This window comes from Rissa tridactyla, chromosome 5 (assembly GCF_028500815.1).
Source record: "Rissa tridactyla isolate bRisTri1 chromosome 5, bRisTri1.patW.cur.20221130, whole genome shotgun sequence".
NCBI classification, from domain to species: Eukaryota; Metazoa; Chordata; class Aves; order Charadriiformes; family Laridae; genus Rissa; species Rissa tridactyla.
Genome location: NC_071470.1, coordinates 47601860 through 47622371, shown reverse-complemented (window position 1 = coordinate 47622371; position 20512 = coordinate 47601860). Strand labels below are relative to the sequence as shown.

General features: G+C 45.0%; 1 protein-coding gene across 1 annotated transcript; it reads left to right on the top strand.

Moving 5' to 3' along the window:
- Positions 1-3069: 3069 nt before the first annotated feature.
- Positions 3070-6889, top strand: LRAT (lecithin retinol acyltransferase). Its single transcript, XM_054203108.1, has 2 exons — positions 3070-3649; positions 4162-6889. Exons 1-2 carry the CDS (start codon positions 3104-3106, stop codon positions 4312-4314), a joined length of 699 nt encoding a protein of 232 aa, XP_054059083.1. The 5' UTR covers positions 3070-3103; the 3' UTR covers positions 4315-6889.
- The last annotated feature ends 13623 nt before the right edge of the window (positions 6890-20512 follow it).

The following is a 20512-nucleotide window of genomic DNA, read 5'->3' as shown; positions in this document are numbered from 1 at the left end:
GCTAACAGTCCAAACAAAAGTCTGTCAGTGTTTGATGTGTTACGTTAAATATTTCAAAGTGATTTTCCCACTGCAATTTGTGTAATAAAGGTACAAAAGCTATTACACAAAAGCAACCCAAGATAAAGGCTGTGCCAGAGTCTTAGTCTGAGGCCCAAAGTAACTTTTCAGTTTAGCCACCTTTGATGAAGCCATTTTTCCACTAAAGTGTGGGGGAGGTCCCCTTTCATAGCAGAGGAAAAATAATTGTAAGTACACCTTTTAAACTTTTTGTTTTGCATTGTGGCAGTTTGAAAGTAATAGGAGTGCAAGCCTTAAGGTCTGAAAGCAGAAAATGCCGGGTTGCAGACTGCCTTTCAGGAACCCGAATGGCCTTATTCAGCAGCCACTCAGGTAGTATGGAAGCGCTTTGCAGACAGTGATGCTCACAGCAGTTGCACGGTGGTGGCGAAGCCTTCCCGGGGTGGATTTCCCTTGCTGCAGCTGGGTACGTGCGTTGGCTGGAGGAGCGAGGCTATTTCACATACGTCTCTGCTGTCTTATGCCTTTTGTGATCCTTCCGTAGGGGTTTCCAGGCCTGAGAGAGGGATCAAGTGGTTCAGGGCATGGGGGAAGGGAGAGAGAAGTTAGTGTTAGGAGTTAGTCAGCTCGTTGGTGCCTGAGGTACGAGGAAATTACACTGCAGAAATGTCACACCTCTCACCTTATTTCTTTGAAACCCTCCCATGCAGTTAAGGTTCTGAGACAGTCTCTTCCTCGTGGCGATTCCTCTTCTTTGGTTTCATCTTGATTTACTTGAAATGGACCCTGGTGATTTGGGGATTAAAGCTAATTGGCATTAGGAAAGCAAACAAAGGATGCCTCCAAGTAAAAGATGCCATTGGGAAATGCTTGTTTCTGCCAGGGAGTTCAGTGGAATTCCTCTACCTTCCTTTGGGCAGGGGAGAGAGATGCGAACTGTGGGACTGAAGCATCTCTGACATATTTCAACAAAGACCATCCGGACACTCCCTAGACAGCTTTGGGAAAGGGGAGGGGGGGTGTCTGCAGATGGCGGCTCAGAGCAGGACCAGTGCTTATCCTCGCAGGGGGAGATGGGAACCTTTCTGTGCCAGGAGTCGGTGGAGTCTTTGATAACCTTCTGGCTGTGGCACAGTGCTCCAGCTCTGGACCAGCTGCTGTGACCGTCACCAAACAGGTGAGAGACCCTTTATCTTGACGAGGGGCTTTAATCTTTTCTCTTTCCTCAGTCACTTAAAAACAATGCACTAGTTGAGAAAAGTTCTCCTTCCCTCCCCTAATAATATTTACTAGTAGCAAAACCTTTGAGATGCTGTTGTAATTATATTATTATGTGTGGCTGGTGGCTAATCCACACGGTTCCTACCAGCATCGTGAGCCACATCTGTAAGGTATTTTTTCTAAGTAACGCGATTTGAAGCAGGGGCTTGAGGAGGGCTAAGCCTCTGTTATGTAAGAATTTGGCTGAGGCTCTCCAGAGAAAATCCCAAATGCCTGATCCCTCTGGTGAGAAGTGCTGGGGCTCTGGCCTGTAATCAGGGACCAAACAGGTTACGGTGGTGGGCCTGTCTTTTTGCAGGTGGAGCAAAGTGAGGATAATTTTCAGCTCCCCAGGAAGCTGCTCTGCTCCAGGCAGGAAGAAACCGGAGGGCAACACCAGCCCTCATTTTGTGTTGGAGAGCAGTGAAGCAACCTGTTCCCCTGAAATATTTTCTTCACTGAGGAGTGGGAAAACTTGCCTTGGCTCATTGATAAGCCTCATCTTTCCCATGCACAAGATCCTGCCTGAGCCTTGGTTCAGCATCCATGGTGGTAGGAGGCTCTCACCTGCTGGGTCCTTCATGTCCCCTCTACCTTTCCGTTCGTACCACAGCTGTTCCCTGATGGAAAGAAAAGGGATGGTGAACGTTTTCTCTGTTTTTGCTGGTGTGACCAAAGGGGTCTTACAGCTCGAGGGTGGTCTAGGGATCTCATCCTTAATCCACAGGCTCTCACATTTGAAGTGGCCGAGGAGGGAAAAATAACTTGCTCTGTCAACATGCGTGTTTGCCTGTGGAGAGATGCAAAGCTGTTCCATGCTACTGCTCCTCTTGCTTCCCTTTTTTTGTACTTGGCACGGCACATGTTGCCGTGTTTGCCTGAGTGTCCATAACCTGCGGGAGGACAGATCAGGCAAATTGGCAGCTTTAGAGCCTGGGTTTGGGGGAAGATGCTCTGATAAATGACTTCTCCAGCATTGCTTCCCATCGCCCCCTCCGCCTCCGAATTTCTCACAGAAGGGAAAGCTGCAGGAGCGGCTGTGGCACCGACAAAAGCCAACGGCAGCCGCGGCGGGTGAGGGGTCCCCTCCGTCCCCTCCCCTGCCACTCTCCGGGCCCTGTCAACTTCCAGGTAAGATGAATGTCTGTCCCATCCATCATCCCGCAGCCCCCGGGGGGGCGGGAATTTGCTCGGCTACGGAAACTTATTAGCCTCAGACGGGGCGGCTTTGTTGACCTGACAGGGCTGCTCTTTTGTGGGCTCTGTTGCCGGGATTTATCCATTTGCATAATGGATTAGCATGAAACAAAACGCACGGGAACGCTTCTCCGCCTTTCCCCACTCTTTTTTAGCTGAGGGACCTTTCGGGCGAGTTAATTTATAAATGTGACTTCCCTTTTCTTCCTCGGGGACCTGTTTTCTTCCGCGGAAGAAAGGCGCGCCCAGGAGCCTCCGCTCCCCTCCCCTCTCCCGCCGCCGAGCGACCATCGCCGCAGCCTCCCGCCTGCGAGCCGGGCGCCGCTCGCCCCCTCGCTAGCCCCGCGGCGGCGTGGGCGGGGGGGAAGGTGAACCTTGCGGCTGCGACCCCATCAGCGCTCCGCTGAGCTCCTAGCGCTTTTTCTCGCTGCGGGTGGCGCCGGTGCCGGGGCTGCGGTGCGCTCCCCAATAAACCCCGGCCGCTCCTCGGGGCGGCCGCTCGGCCGGTGGGCTGGCCCGGGTGCCCGCCCCGCCCCGCCCGGTAGCCTAGAAAAGCGGGGCCGGGCGGCGGCGGCTGCTCGGTGGCATCAGGGCTCTGTACCCCCACCCGCTCCCCCCGCCGACCATGAAGAACTCGGTGCCGCAGGCGGCCTCGCTGCTGCTGGAGAAGCTGCTGCTCCTCGTCCACGTCCGGCCCCTGCCCGCGGGCTCCGGCGGGGAAACGCCGCCGCCGGCGGCCCCCGGCTACTACGACACCAGCTGCTTCAAGCGGGGCGACCTGCTGGAGGTGCCCCGCACCCTCTTCATCCACTTCGGCATCTACCTGGGCGAGAACCGCGTCGCCCACCTGATGCCCGACATCCTGCCCGCCTTCACCGGCGACCGCCGGCAGATCCAGCAAGTGGTGACCAACAAGCGGCTCATCCTGGGCGTCATCACCAAAACGGCCAGCATCCGGGTGGACACGGTGGAGGACTTCGCCTACGGCGGCAGCATCCTGGTCAACCACATGGACCGGCTCTTCGAGGACCAGGTGCTGGGCAGCGAGGAGGCGGCCCGCCGGGCGGAGAAGCTGGTGGGCGCCACGGCCTACAGCCTGCTCTGGAACAACTGCGAGCACTTCGTCACCTACTGCCGGTACGGAGCCCCCGTCAGCTTCCAGACCGACAAGGTACGGGCACCCCCGCGGGCAGCCGCCCCGCAGCCGCCGGGAGAGGCCGGGGCACCGGCGGCGGCTCTGCCCTTCCCGGGCGCTCCGCCGCTCCCCGAAACTAGGTCAGCCGCCGCCGACCGCCGCGGGCCCCCGGAGCCGCTGCCCGGTCGGTACGGCCCGCCGGGCACGGCCGGAGGTGGCGGGCACGGCCGCCGGTGCGGGGCCGCCGGGGAGGGCGGGCAGCCCGGCCTCTGCCGGCTTCCAGCGGCGAGGCGGAATTCCGAAGGCAATTCATTAAGACGCTCTTAAAACGCTCTGAAGCTGCTCGTTCCCGCCGGAGCCGCGGGGCTGAAGCTGGGCTGGGGGGTCAGTGCCCGGCTCGCTTTTCGCCCTGTGCCGCGCTCCGGGGAGCCCTGCAGAGAGCCGGGCCGCCACCGCTGGTCTGTCGCGGAGGCAGCGGGCATCTAAAGCTTTCCTCTTTAACCCTGATCCGTTCTCTTTTTGTTATTATTTTTTCTTTTTTTCCCCAGTTCTGTGAGACTGTGAAGATGATCATTCGGGACCAGAGGAGTGTTCTCGCTTCAGTGCTCGTGGGATTAGCATCAATAGTCTGCCTAGGTTTGGCACCCTCCACCACCCTCCCGACTATCTTTATTCCCTTCTTTCTGTGGATGGCTGGCTAACAGCCTCCCCGGAGGCTGGCGGCTAGCGTGTGTATATAGGATGTATACTACTGTATTTATGAAAGCACAGATTATTCATCGGCGTCTCGTAAAGTTTCTTAACCTTGTGTGCTATTTTTTTTAAATGCAACTTTGTCTAGAACACAGTGCACAAGGCATAGCTTACTGTGTAAGCCAAATAATAGATTTCCTGAAAATCTCAGTTGGTACAATTTAACACACCTTTAAATCATGAAAAAAGTAGGGTTGCGATGCAGTTCTGCTCCTTGCCTTTAGCCATAAGTGATTCTGGTAATACCCTTCATGTTCTTCGATTTCGTAGCTGCATACCTGTGTGCCGTAACTATTAATAAAAATGGATGATGGGGTTCCACAAAGTGATGGATATTGAGAACAAACTACTTACCTCTCACTTTGATAGATATAGCGTATATTCAGAAGTTACTGTCTCCATTCCTAAAATATTCTTTAGTGGAAATGTAAGTAAGTAATCTGACTCTATCTGACAGCAAAAAGAAAAACCAGCCCTAGGCTGGGTGCCGTGTGCTGCAGGAGCACATCTGGCTGCATTGGCTACAGTCATTTCCCTGCTGGGAAATGTTCGCAAATCTCTCATTTGTATTAATTGTGTCAACGCTATCGTATTGAACAACTTTTTAATTGGGTTAGCGGTAAGGAAAGACGGCAATTCCTCAGCATTTTCCTTGCTACTGATAGTGGTTAGTATGGCTAAGATAAATGGCTACAGAGGGGTTTAGGAGATACGGGGAGAAACTAGCTTGCTTTGTGACAACTAGCAACATACAAACGTCGGAAATTTCCAGCGTTCCAGGGCACATAGTGGGGAGGAGTAGGACAGATGCCAATTTAGTTCCTACCTTCCCTCAACGATGGGACCCGTGTGGGTGCCGTGAAGCTTCAGGGATCATTAGAGCAGTTTCTGCGGTGGCTCTACTGCCATTTTGGATATTGCCTTAAAACAAGATGCCTCTCGGTGAAAGACGACATGTCGTTCTATACTCGTCTCTTGCAAATAAGTACTCACTTGCAAGCCTGCAGTTGGTGCTAAAAATGTTTCGTCTTCAATGTTGAGGCCTTTATGTTTATCAAGAATGTGTAAAGTTGGATTTGAAATCAAGAAAACATCTACCCAATTGTTTGAGTGCTAAAAACCTTTGCTATTTTTTTTTTCTTACCAATGTCTTGATGTATGCAGAGAAATTGCTCGGCTCCTGGAATGCCTTGCATGCGATACATGCACTTACACGTTCACGCGCTACGCTTGCCTTCCTTTCTAGTCAAAGGCGAATATGACGGTGTCTTCACCAAGGACTGAAACTCAGATTTGCTTCTTTCTGTGAGTGGTGTTCAGTAGCCTGTCATCAGCTCTGCTGCCGAAGCGGCCGCTTCCCCCATTTTTAGAGAGACTCATTTTATGCGTGCTATGAACCCCCTTCTTCCCGTAGACCTTACAGCTGTGTGAAGATCGGATTCTTGAACTGTGAGTCTACTCGGCTGCTCTCTAATCATCTTTCTTCTTCTGGCTGCTCCGCTATAACCGACGAAGAATGTAAAGGCTGGGGTGAAATTCCAGGCTTGTAGGAAACGGCAGCGCGGCTGCTGCTGCCATCAACCGAGAGTGGATTTCAGCCCAGCCTTCGGCACGCGCTCAGTCTGCAGCCCAGCTCCAAGCAGCTGGAGATCAGTTCCCCTTGGGTCCTTGTAAACAACTTCTGTTCTGCTTTCAAAGATTGCAACGCTCGGTGTAACTGTTCCTGGTAAACTTTTAAAACTAAGGTGTTTTTTTAATTAACACGAATTGCTTTTTCATAGTGTATGCGTTAATAATATTTACATAAATTCCAGTGTGTTTTTTTTTACTTGCTGTGCATAAAGTATGAACTGTAGTCATTACTGTAATTATATAAAGAGAATTTATTCATTTAAAAATGTCTACCAGCCTCTTGAAATTGAGTATAATGCTATAGCATTTCTCTAACGTATCCCAGTAGGGCACTGAACAGTCCATTAACATGCAGTTACACGGTGTCTGATTACAGGTGGGCTTTTCTTTTGCCCTTTATTTACTTGGGATTTATAAGAATTCCAGTAATTCTTATGATTCACTTATACAATAAACAACGGGGTCATGACCAGTAACCAAATCATAAGTGGGACTGTTGGAAGGCAGAGAAATGTTCCTGCTCTGACTTCAGTATCAAAGGACCAATGCTCCCGCTTTGCTAATGCTGTCGAGCAAGAAGCCTCCAGATGAGACTGGGGGACTAAACTGGGATTTTCATAGGTGTCTATGAAAGAAGCGAAAGCAGTTCCTTGCAGACGTCCAGCTGTATTAGTAAAGAATTTTCCTTCAACATGTGAAGTTTTAAGCTTATGCAATACTATGAAATGGTCTTAGAATGTCTTGCTCTATCCTTTCATCAAAGGCAAGCGATAATGTGGGCACAAGAGCAGAAATGCAGCTGCATGTTTAGGAGTTTTTCCTACCAACTATAATTCTAGCAGAGATCTGGAAATTTTGTTAAGAGTCAGGCATGAGTCAAATCAGTCATACTCTGAGGGGGAAAAACAAGACTAGAGGCATGAATTCTCATGTTCAGCTCTGCGTGTGGTGTTTGTGCTCTGAAATATTTTGGTAAATGTCAGTGTCAACTTTTTTTTGTGTAATTACTCGAGTAAAAATAAGCACTTGCCCTAGGTGGAGCATTGCGTTTCAGACTTGAGCTCAACTGTGATGCCATTGAAAGGAAGGAGCTAGTTATAATAAGAAAAACACAGAAAACTGTGGAGCACTTCAGCTGTTCGGAAACGTGCGTGCTCAGAAGTGAAATTGTTCATCGGGAACCGTAAGTGATGGTGATGGGGAGTGTAAATCTAGAGCTGCAGCTCATTTTAGTGGTGGGGCTGTTTTAAAAAGCTGTGTGGTTAAACCAGAATATGTAATGGAGGAGTGTAACCATCACCCCTGGGCCACTGGGAAAGGCAAGGAGCGAAGACATCAAGTTAAGAGGATAGATGTTTCACTTCAGGCGTTCCAAAGAAAACAAAAATAAAATGAGCATTCACAAGGCTCGAAATGTTTTTACATAACCCACGTTTAAAAGCGAAAAAAAAAAAAGTTAGTTGCTAATGAAGACATTAGAACAGTGAGCTTTCTGTTTGTATTTATTTTAGCTTGGAACATAAATGATTACTCATTTTGTGGTGAACAGTCATCTGCTGCTTGATTTCACCTTTGGGTCCTCCTGCGCAGAAGGAGAATGCTACACATAAATACCACTGAGGCTTTTAATGAAAACAAAATCATAGCAACACTGGTTAAAGTCTGAGGGGGTGGGGAAGAGGGAATTAAACTTGTGTGTGACTTGACATCGTCCAGACAGGTTTTAGAAAGCAAGCTGCAGCAACGAGAAACATTAGAACTGTGATCTCTAGAAATAATACGGTGCTGTATTATTTATTGCATGTTCTCACATTAAATAAAGCGTCACACGCCACTGAAAGATACAGAACTGTGTCAGGCAGTCAGTGACTTAGCATCTCCTTTATCCACTGAAATTTAAAGAAAAAAAAAAAGTTCTCAGGTGACTCTAGGAGCCATTTGCTCTTTATGCTTTGTAATAGCTTAGGACCTGATTCCTCTGAGCACTTTTAGTGTTGTGAATGGGCCTTCTGATGGGAAATGGAGATTCGAAAGCTTCTTAGTAGTTTTGAGGCTCTTTGCTGTAGTGCATTGCACTCTCCTGTAAGCCTTACAGAAATCTTTCCGAACACTGTGCTGGTAAAATAAATGGTCTCCTCTGCTGTGGGGATAGATCACTCAAAGTATTTGACAGCTATTTTTGGCATGATTCCTTAAAAATTGATTCTGTGCTATGTTTTGTGGTTTAGCTTCGCTTCTGAAGTCAAGGGAACGTTTAGGGTATGGTCCTGAGTGCTCAGAGACTCAGGGAGAAGTGGGGGAAGTGGGGTGATCTTTAGGAGACTTAAATCAGAATTACACTGATTGCAGTACCACAGTTCTGTCTGTGACAAAACCGGTGATTTATGTTTACTGTTTCTGTGCCTCGTAGGGTAGAAAACTTTCTCTAAGATGTTCTGTAGCTTTTTAATGTTCCCCCTGTTTATCAGGGAACTTTATTTAGCCCTGTGACCTTGTTTCTGTAGTTGCCTCTTCTCTGTGGTGTATCTGTGAATTGGAAAACAGTCGGTGGCTGCTCTGTGATAGTGAGATTTGCAGCAAATCAGCTGCACAGCGCCCTACAAGTACATCACAACACCGACACCTAGGTGCTTGGGCTGAAGGAGGCAGTGAAAGTGCGGGAGGCAGATAACGTAGGTTCATTTTACTTGCAAGGGCAGGGTACTTCAGGTGTGCTGAAGGACCAGTCGGTGAACGCAGTCTTCTCTGCGTGAGGGACCAGTCTTCGCTCATCTGTGGAGACTCAGATGCTGCTTAGCTGGGCACAGTGGGCACAGTGATGTGTCTGCTCTCCTGTCCCCAGCTGGAGTTTAGGGGGCTTGAGACGGGGTTGTATGTTAGGCTGAGACGAAATGGATTAACTTGCCTTCCCTTAAATTAAGAGGTATGCCATTAATGCCACAGGCTGTTATCTAACCTAGTAAATAAAACGGGCTGGGGTCCATCTTCTTTGGCCTCAAGTTGCGCCAGGTTTAGGTTGGATATTAAGAAAAATGTCTTCACTGAAAGGGTTGTCAAGCATTGGAACAGGCTGCCCAGGGAAGTGGTTGAATCACCATCCCTGGAGGTGTTTAAAAGACGGGTGGACGTGGTGCTGAGGGACAGGGTTTAGTGCTGTTTTTGTCAGTGTTAAGCTGATGGTTGGACTCAAGTGATCTTAAAGGTCCCTTCCAACCTAGGCAATTCTATGATTCTTCTGACTGTGTGGTGGTACACTGTGACTCGTGTCCATATAGCTAAACTCTCTCACCGCTACAGCGTACCTTCACCTCTGGTGGTTCCTGGCCTGCCTTGTCTGAAGGCACACTCCAAGACAGCACTCATTACCAGGGGCTGCAACTGGCATCATGCAAGCAGCATGCATGCAAACATGGATGACCATGTGCAAATGCACAAACCTCTTCTGTGACCTTGTTTAGCTGATTAACCTGGCCAGAATTTTAAGGTAGACATCCCCATTTGTTACCCAAAACCTTGAGTCCTTTCCTGATTGAGCAGGACTTTGAATGGAAACAGCGATACCATCTTATAAAGAGTGCAAAAATGTGATGGTTACAGCATTTCTGGGGATTTGGGAGACCTGCTCCTAGGACCTTCTCAGTCCATCCTGCAGGAGACTCACCAGACTTTGGATAAGGCTATGAGGTGGCTACCTACCCCTTTAATCAAGCTGGGCAACACCTGTGGCTTTGAGTTAGAAGCAGAAAATGGCGGTCTGGCCCCTCTGCACTGGAACAGGCTCTGTTTGGACTTGTATTTGCCCCCCTCCAAGGGTGGTGTCACTTCTCGACGTCTATGGACCCCAGTGAGGTTCTGAGTGGGAAACAGATCCCTAGATGCAGCCAGGAACTAGAAATGCTGAGGTTGGGACATTTCTGACTTTGACACAACACAAAGTGCAGCCATTCAGAAAACTTTCAGATGTAAATAAGGGAGAGACTATCAGGTTATCTCAAAGGTTTGCTGCTTTGCTGCAGTATTGTTTTAGTTAAAGCAAACGCTTTTAATTAAAGCAGATATCCGCTGTACCTCTCTAACTATTGCCTACAGTTTCTCTTTTTCAATTCTTTCCCATTTCTGTAACTGGGACAATAATCATCTCTGTTTTCTGGCCAGCTGCAAGACTTGATTAATATTTGCATAAGGTTGTGGGTTCCTTGCATTGGACATACCGAATAAATAAAATGCGTGGTTCCTTACCACAAGGCAACTTCCCTGCCTGCGAAACCAGAGTTTTCTGTGAGGGAGGCTAAGGAGGTATACTATTTTATATAATTAAGAATACACGCAAATGAAGGGTTATGCTCTGCTAAACTTGCCAAGCCACCTTATCTTCTGCTTCTGCATAGTCTTAGACGCAGCTCAGATTTGCACCTGTGTGCCGTGCAATTTTGCAAAAAATACCTGCACATTTCCATTTAGTATTGCACAGAAACATAGGAAGGGGTGGGTCTGCTACTGCCACACAGTAGGTAAAAGGTTAGTAATTAATCGTGATCAAAAGTGAAGAAATGCAGGTGTGAAGATAATGAGAGCTCTCCTGCACCTCTGGTGGAAAGATGAGAGTTAGATATTAAACAGAATAACTTGTGCTATTTCTGTTTGCAGACAAGATGGTACGTAGCTCCAAGGGAATGCCCAGGAGGAGGGAGGCACCTGGTTTCAACCACATTCATTTAGAGTCTGCCTGAATGACGTGGTAGAGCACTGTGTAAGCAAGCCTGGAGCCAGCGATGACTTGGTTGCCTCCAGAACCAGAAAAAGTTCTGTGAAAAGCGTGGAACTGCATTTAGCCCTAGGGGAAGAAGGCTCTTTGGTTTGGCATCATACTATCACAGCTCTGTCGCTTTTGGAGCCTGAACAGATAGCACCACATGATCCTGTCCTGTTTTGCAGTCCTACCAGCTCACCCGAAGCAAGAACTTTGCATCAGGCAGATATGCTCCAGACTGCTTAAATTCCATCCCAAGCCGATTTATTCACAGGTTACTTTACAGAGGTTCCAGCTCTGTCAGTTCCTGAGAAGTCCCTCCTGAAGTATCTAACTCTTCCTAAGAGTATCTTCCTCTTCCTTTGGAAGTGGAGACTGAAGGCCTCACTCAGGGCTGAGAATCACCTCTGATTGGCAAGTGTGTAAGGCTGCAAAGCCTAAAGTATACATGAAGATGTAGTTCATGACACCCACAGTCACTTTGCCACGTCCCATTCCTTAGTCTTTCATCAAGCTCAGTACACTCACAAAACTCAGCTCCTCTGGAAATCCAAACATGTAATAAACTAGGACGTGGCCTTGACAAATAGAGGCAGAAGTAACATCTCTTCATCCAGCACATCCGCCATTTAGCACCAATGATCGTGTGGTAAAGACAGCTTTTTATTTTCCTTTAGTTATTACTCCCAATTTCTGACAGCAAGTAGGTTTGGTCACACTGTATGTAAGAAAGAACCCTTCTGTTGTTCTAGTCACTATTTTAGTACGACAATTCGATCATGTATTCACAGGGAGGGTGTAGACTGGGAATAATGTCCTTGCAAAAACTTGCCTGGAGAAAGCAGTAATTCTGCTTGGCCAGTGAACTGAAATTCCAGTGAGGAACGGAGCGTTTCTATTTCTGATGTCTTTGAGCAATTCCAGTAACTCTAATACTGTTAAAGCATTGAGAATTGCACAGGCAGTAGATCCGATGCATAGTCATGAAATGCGTTTCAAAATTATAATGAGGTTTTTATGACTTGCAAAGAGGTTTTTTACAAGCAAACTGAAAATATCCACCCAAACCAGTTATAGAAATTACTTTCCCTCAGTAACTTTCTGGTTTGCATTTTTCAGTTTGGGGAATGTTTCTGTTAACAGCTCTCTTACAGACAGTACTCAATCCTGCAATTAAATACAAATTTGTGGTTGCAACAACAGTCTGTTCTTATGGGAAAGGCACTCTGGATTTGTGACATAAAGTGTGAGCTCACTGTATCACTGAACAGGAAAGGAATATAGGATGTGAGCAAGACACCTGTTTATACAAAAACCATTTGATCCTAATGAAAAAAGTTACTTAAAAAAAATAATCACTTTACTAGCACTGAATATTTTAAAATTATGCCACTAGGACAGGTTCTCAGTAATTGAGAAGTACTCCAAGCTTCTTTATTGCAACAGCATCGCTGAGTTATGTTTCTTGCAGATAAAAAAAGCTTCTTGCAGAGCTTTGCCACTGACTTTATAGAGAGCAAGATCAAGTATTCCCACCCATTCCCTGACCTCCCCACAATCTCCTACCTGTGGAAATTTAATAACGATATTCAGAAATGAACCCCTGATCATTATGAACTTTACACTGAATTATGATTTGAAGAATCTCACAGGTCATGAACTGTGCAGCTTTTTTATTTTCTTGTAGTTCTTTAAGTCTCTTGAGACAGCTGCCTACAGACAAGTTGCTTCTGCAGTGACACCGGTGTTTCTGCCTAGTTATTTTTTGCTGGTCTTGGCAATGCACTCTTCAGCTGGCTTCTGAGATCTTTTTCTGTGAACACAACTAGTCCCATTAATCTTTAGGAAAATGGGACTCTCAATCCAGAGCTGCAGCAAGACAACCAGACACTGTTAACAACTTAACTACCTTTGAGAGCCTTGAGCTTATAGACAAGGGCCAAACTTTTCAACGTTGTAAGAACCGAGGAATGAACTTGGCAATATCCAAAGGTTAGTTTAGCCCCGTATCATTCCTCACCAATAAGCACCGGTGAGCACTTGGGGAGAGGGTATGTACAGGCTGAGGCTTGATACGTTCTCAAAAATTTCTGTAAGCAACAATTCCCCAACTTCCAACTTGAAAGCTTGCATTCATTTTATCATGTTTAATACTCTTACCCTAAGTGAGCCTGTTTTACTCTATTTTTAGCTTATCTGGCTGGCTTCTGAAAGGTTCTATGGCAAGATTAATTATGACACATGAAAAAGCACTTTATTTTAAATTGGCTGCCTGATGACTACATTAGCTGTCCCTCCCCTTCTTGTACTACAGGGAAAAATGAATAATCATTTTGCGTTCATTTTTTCCACTTACAGTCTTACAACTCTCAGATATTCCTGATGTGGAAGTCAGATTTTTTTTTTGTAGTTTCCACAAATTTACCCTGAACTACTTCTGAAAGGGGCTCATTTGGCACCATCCTTGCTCTCAGAAATTTATTACACATTACACCTCTCAGTCCAACAATATCATTCTGGAGTTTCTTTAGACTTGACTACACCCAGCTTCATCAGTTTGTTACTTTGAGTTTACTCATCAGTCATAAAATGCCTTTTATTGACCCCTCAGTTTAGGACTAATGTGAGGACATCTTTCCTGTAGAAAAGAATGGGCTTACTTTGAAAACTTCTCTATCACGTTTGTACTGAACATTACTGCAAAAAAAAAATTTTTTTTTGGTTTTGCTATGGTCTAATCTTCCTCGAAAGGCCCTTTCATGTCAGTTCCCTCTCTGGCAAATGGCTGGCTTTCGATATGTTTTAACAATGCTTTTTTAAAATTATCAGCTTGTATATTAGTAAAACGATCCTTTAAATCTTTTTTAGCCTGGGTCCTTGGGGCTTTCTACATAGCTAGCTTATGCAGAGTGTTTCTGGTCCTTGTTTAGATACAAGATCTGCTTTTTGGATGGTGTAACTTCTAGTAAACCCTTGCCTCTGCTTTGATCCAGGTCGAGTCCTCCTGGACTGGAGGAGCAGCAAGGCAGGCAGTGTCTCCCCAGCCTCCAGTGTGCACACGAGCGCTGAAAAATCTCAACTCGATCACTAATTCAACACGGTGTGGATGGTGCTGCAGCATCTCCTGGATGCTCGGGAAAGGGAGCTTCAAAATAAAACCAGCTGGGGCTGACAAACCGTCTTTGAAGATAACATACTCCCACCTAGTGGCTCCCTTACAATCAGGAAAATGCACTGTACAGATCTCCAGCAAATCGGTAACGGCTAACTACGAAACTCGCATTTAAAAAACGAGTAAATCACATGTTTACTAAGTTGATGTAACTGCTCAGTAGGTTTAGAAATATTGATGTTGATTTCCTGTTTCACTATTGCAACATCTAACCAGAAAGCAGGAAGGAACAGTCAAACTGCATAGCACTGATTTTGTTTATAGTTGCCCACAACGTAGTGGCTCTTGTTTTAGTTTTTCATTGCAATTTTGGTTGTTCACTAGGCTTCGTAGAGAAGAAAACAGCTAAATACAGAAAAGCATTTAAAAATCATTGTTAGCCCTACTTAATGAATATTATAAAAAACTCCACAGAAAAGTCATGGGATTCTATGTGTGTATAAAATACACAATTATGTGTGTGTATATAAATGAAAGACACACACAAAACCACAGGTTACATTGCTTGAGACCTTCTCAATTGTGTCTCCAAGCACAGCATTATATCCTTAAAGCCTCAGGAAAAATATAAAGAAAATTACACAGAAGCACTGTAAGCTGTTTAACTATAATTGGCATTGACAGTCCAGAGTTTCCTGACTTAAAAGCTAGTTAGCAGCTCCCAGCAGATGGATTATAAATTAAAAGGATGTGAGCTTGATAAATTGATGCTTTTTAGGATTCTCAGAATAAGCTGGAATTCAAAGCCAAGTATGAAGAGCTTAAAGAAAGAGTGGACTCTTTTCCACTTCTCAAACTACAATAAAGGTATTTTAAATATTTAAATCTAGGAAAAGTAAAAATTAAATCTTTTTTCTCCCTTGTTGCACTCAATGTAATTTATTTCCCAGAATTATTAAGTATTCAAAAGGTAATGTGATATAAAAATCTTCAGCTTCCCTGGTAAAGTACCCGTTCCATGTCTGGGACAGATCAGGTATGACTAAAGACTTTAGAGTTTGATGCCTGATGCCTCTTTGGTTCCAATGCTGAAACACACTCTAAGGCTTCTGCAGAAGCTACCATAAATTCAAGTATTTTCTGACAGTATTTGCAGAGAAATAAAAAACTGAGCAGTGACTGAGAGGGGACTGTCTCTGATCTTTCCAGGCCCTCTGGTGAGGACTGAGACACCAGCGGTGTGATGAAAGGAAGCCCGCTCCATAGATCTTTGTGCTTCACATCCTTGTGAAAGAAAACTTTGGTTTCCAGCTTGTTGGGGCCGTAGACACTTTCATAAGCACTAAACCCACCAAACCTCTTCAATTGCTGCTGTACAGATGTGCGGAGGATATACTGCCATTTCAGCATTCATTTAAGACGTCTGCCTAAAAAGCAGACAGGAAAGCATTCTGTAATGGTGGAGCATCAAAAGACAGCAGTACAGCAGGACAGAATTCTCCATCTCCCTTGACCCTTCCCTCCTTCCCATCCTTTCTTCCCTTCTGTTCCTTGTCATTCACCTCTTCTTCCACCAAGCCTTTGCTGTGTAACTTTTTTTTCAGGAATTCGCATCTGTTCCTTCCCTCTGGGGCTTAGCTGTGTTGCCAGAAAACAGCCATTTCGCTCTGTGAAAGGTTACACCATTAAAAGTATGGCTTTGTCGCACGGGGTCCAGGTTTTTAGAGTGAGATACAGAGGCAGCAGAGAACAATAGTTCTGGAGGTAATGAGGGAAAAAACAAGGAGACGGATTTTATACACTTTGTTATGCACATTTTACACCACTCCGCAGTCAGCAATATTGGCTTAAAGTTGATTTAGTTCCATTTACATCAGTTAAACTGTTGATATTCATAATCATCTAAGTGAAGACAGAATGTCCTTCGGGATCCATTTTTTTCATATTCATTGCATATCTGCATGTTAAAATCCTGTGGCATGTGTTTCTCAACGTGGTTTACAAAATAAAAAAAAGAAAGCAATTCCATATGGTATGTACGGCAATTTCTCTAAAATTAATATTCAGTTCCCTGAAATGCTGATTCCAGCAATACCAGATTTTGTAATTTTATAATTAAAAAAGATACCAACTCTTTTAAAGCAGAAAGCTGAATGAGAGCAAACAGCACCTTTTAAGAAATAAGACCCTTCAGGCACCGGGATGCCTCGTTAGGAGGATCCTACTAAACACACATTGCAGCTACTTGATAAACTGAAAACCCAAACTAAAATGGACTGATTGACTGAAATTAAGTCTTTCTAGACAGCTTACTATAATTAGATTTACAATCATATTATGTCTAGGCTTTCTACAGAGACCTTTGTCTAAACTTCAAAGGATGTCTGCTTCCTTTTAAAGTATTTCCACTACCTACATATCAAACCTGTCAGAGTGCAGAAATACTACATACCCTCTTTTCCTGCTTGAGGCCATAGTAAAATCTACACTGACAAAAAAAAAAAAGCTTATGCTTCTATTAAGGCATATTACAACTGCAGTAATAGCCCACTCCAGGAATATATATGCTGGGGCTTGCTAGCATTCCAATGAAACAGAAGTTAAAAAACATCAAGGACTTCTGTGTTACAGCTACCTTAAATAACTTACAAGGAAAAGAAAAGCAACTGTCTGGTGCACTGCTATAAAATAAAACCTGTAAGAAAAACACCTCTTTCACATTTTCAAATTTTGCCAAAGGAATAAATGTCATAATCTTGGCAGGACTTTGCCCTCATTCCTCATCCATCAGATTCACAACAGTTTCAAAAAGACATTCATGAGGAAACTTAACTCAGTGTTAATAGGAACTGTATAAAGCTTTAGGGCAAATAGCATGTTATTTGCAATTTCATGTAATTTTCTAACCAGAATTTGTGCCAAATGCTTTCTGCAAATTATACTGTAACTCTCGTAAAATAATCCTAAAATAGGGTTCTATTTATCAGGTTTAAAAGTTAAAACAGTTATGTACTAAGGTAGCAATTCAATAAAGCAGTAAAATAAATTATCTGATAAATAACAAACATCGTTCTGAGCCTGGTCTTCTTTCCCATCCTTTAGTTAAACTCCATTAAAAATACGTGAGTTAAAATACAGCATTAATTTGGAGGAGTAGTATTTATATATGTATAGGGAGAGAGAAGGAAATTACAACTGAGAAACTGTCCCTTTGCTGTGAAGTTGTCACTCCTAGAAATGGGAATTAAACTGTTAATTGCCCTAGTCCTTCCACCATGCTTATCCAAATGACGGCTACTGAAAAATGGGTGAGATATGTCTTTTGAATGCAGAATGCAATCAAGTACAAGGGGAAGAAATTAAAACAAGGCAGAATTCACCAGGGGCAGTGCCTACCTGGAGGAGGAGAGAGGTGGCTTCTCCCCTACAACTGCACCCAACTTGATAGAATTACACATGGTGTTAAAGGTTAAAATAACTAAACCTAACTTTTTAAAATGGGAGATTGACTGAAAGATTTGCTTGGTGAGGATTCTGCTCGTTGTAGTACAAGAAAAGCAACATTTCAGAGAGCGCTGAGGTGAATAAATAGTTTTGATTTGGCCATGAGAAGTTTTCAGGTGTGCAAAATCTTTTTTGAAGACCTGAAGTTATCAGATATACTGCTTGATTGAATAAAAATATTGTATTTCCCTGTAAATCTGGTCTTATTAGAAAAGAAAAGTTCAGCTCAGACTTTATCACGAGTCACAGCAAAATCCAAGACAAATGCAGGTTAGAAATAGTTGTTCTTAGTAAAACCTAATTATACTGAGCAATTAGACTGTCAGAAAAAAAAGCAGCTAGCACCTATGGGCAAAGAGGCAGTGAGAACTCTGATACCCAATTAGCATGTGAGGAACAAAGGAAGAAAAAAATCATTAATTTCTTTTAGAGAGGCAGGGGTCAGCAAGAAAACCAAATGAGTCTGTAGTTCTTATGTCTCAGTTTTTTGCTTAATAAGAGATAATAATGTAGACATTGAATGCTTTTTGGTTATTTTGATTTTCTCTTTTATTCATGTCACATCATGAAGAGAAAAACCTGCTGTCAAATTTGCATATATAGTTTCTCTTGAGACTTTCTGTTGTTAAGTGCTGGAACGGGTTAATATTCCCAGCTGAGCAGCTGTTTAGCTCTATCCCCCAGCAGCAGTCATTTGTACTCCAGAAACGGCTGTACACAGTAACCTACCCAGTAAGATGTCACTTACACGAAATACAAAGAAAATGCTGGAGTTTGTTTTTTTCCTTTTTTTCACTTAGATGAGAATTTTTCTTTCAGTTCTTTCAGTACTTTCCACCAGCAATAACAACTGAGACACATGGAGTTTTCTGCCAGGAAGTGAGCAGTCTCCAAGGAAACTGGGACACCGAGCTGCAGTCAAAATACCCCAAACTTTGTTTAGCTTAATATATCCCATATTCATTCCTATTAGAGGCTTTGTAGCTGATTTAGATGTGGTCAAAAAAAAGAGGACATCTGAAATCAAAAGGTGCTGAAGTTTAATCTTGAAGGCAACAGCTTCACTATGTTGGCTATTCAGAATTTTTAAATGGAGACACATTATTTGTAAAATGCATGATTAGTGTATCATGCCATTATTAATAAAAGGATAAAAAGCTTTCTCTTTGAAAAATAAGTGAATTTGAATAGGTAAATGTCTAATAGGATGCTGTGACAATTTTATGGCAGTACATAATTAAAACTAGATTAAAATTTCTGGGATTCTCTGCCTTATTAAAAAGCATGGTTGAGCACGTACATCTTAGGAAAAGGGAAGAGAAGTCATCTTTGGTGAAAGTATTTTGGCTTCTAACTTTCATTTGCTAGATGGGGAAAGTGGGCCACAACGTTTGTTAACAACAAATTGAAGAACTGGCAAACTAATCCCCCACACTTTATTGATGGCAATGCCCTTGATGCGTGCCCATCAAAGCAGTTTTCTAAGAGCAGTGCTAAAACCGCAAGGCCTCCAGCCTCACTGGCTTAGGTAGTGCCTGTAGCTGTTGTTAAACTGACATAGCTCATTTCTAAGACATGGAAATATTAACTGAAACAGTAGGGATTGAGAACAGACCTATTTCACTTGGGTATTACTCGTCAACACAGACCTGCATGTAAATGCTCCCTGAAGAAGCACACAACAGAGCACACCCTGAGATACACCTTTTAAGAGTGGATATAAGCCCAAAGACACAACCCCCCCCTCAGCTGCGTTCTGAAAAGCTAACGGTGAGATAAATAAGCGCTCCGGGGTGGAAGAGAGAGAGGGCGGGCGGGCGGGCCGGCCTCCCTCCGGGGTGTCTTTGAGGCGGCGGCTCTCCCGCCCTCAGGGCGGCCACGCGGCGCCACCCGCACACGACGTCCCAACTGCTCGCGACCCCCATCCGCGCGCAGCAGCAAGAGCACGCCTCTGGCCAACGGTCGCCTGTTTTAATAGCGCTCCCGTGCCGAGCCCCCGCCCCTGGCTTTGCCATGATTGGCTGGCACCGCCTGTCAATTACGCCTATGCTCATCGTGTCCGGCTGGTGATTGGCTAGGCCGGGGCAGAGCGGGGGAAAGCCGTGGCGGCGGAGCCGGGTGAGCGAGGCGGATCGCGGAGGCGTCGGGTAGGAATCGGACGTTTCTTCTGTGCCGCCCTTCCGCTGTGGCGTAGGGCTTTTAACGGGAGAGCGGGGAGTCCTGTCGCGGCCTCGCCCGCCTGGGGACAGCGGCGGCTCCGTGCCCTTGCAGTGGTGTGGGGAAAGGCGGAGGCGGCGTGAGGGACGAGGCCGTGGCTGCTGTCCTCAACGAGCAATTCGGCGAGAGTAGCACAGGGTATTTCCGAGGCTCTTGTTTTTCTCTCTTTTCTCTCCCTGTCCCACATGCTCATCTTGTTGCTTCAGGTAGTGTTTTCACCCGGGGGCCGGTCCGTAGTTGCTTCCTTCACTGGGCTCTTGGCCTAACTCCTCACTGCCTCTTCACCTCTGTGGGAGCGGTGTGGGCGCCCTCGTCAATCCCACGATTTTAGTCTGCTGTCCCCTTGCTGCTCTTACACTTCTTGGATGGATGTTTGAACTCACTGAGACAAACAGAAAACTAATTTATCCCTCTTTTGCTCCAACTTTTTGCTGTCTATGTCCTAGTTAGGCCTCAGACTGCTGAGAGATTTGCTGATTATGGCATTTCTGTGCAGCTTGCAGGCCATGAAACACAGCAAATATAATTCACTTGCTGAAAAGAGATGGGACAGCATTTGTAGCAGAGAGGAGTCATGTTGTTACTGCCCTTGTCTGTCGGGGATTTTTTTGTGCTCTCCACTTTCTGGAATCTCGATGAATCCAGGAGTTGTTTGGGGATCGACTTCTTTAATGACCAGCAATGGGTATCATATAAACTTACCTTCTCCACAGTGGTTGGTTGCATGGATTCCTGCCTCAATATGAATTCCAGCTTGATAGAAATATATTTATCTTCATCAAAAGTTGTCTTTTTCTAGGATGGAAAATATCGCAGTTGTGTGTACTCTATCTCCGTTCTAATTAAGGGAGGTGTGGAGTCTCTTATGTTGTATGAAGGCTGTTGTGAAAAGAATGCACTGAAGAATAGCTTCATTATTACTTTGATTCAA

What these genes read in the sequence shown, in the direction of transcription:
- LRAT (XM_054203108.1), top strand. Translation starts at nt 3,104, where the DNA reads ATGAAGAACTCGGTGCCGCAGGCGGCCTCGCTGCTGCTGGAGAAGCTG. An exon ending in TCAGCTTCCAGACCGACAAG is followed by an intron (nt 3,650 to 4,161) that starts GTACGGGCACCC and finishes TTTTTTCCCCAG; the next exon opens with TTCTGTGAGACTGTGAAGAT.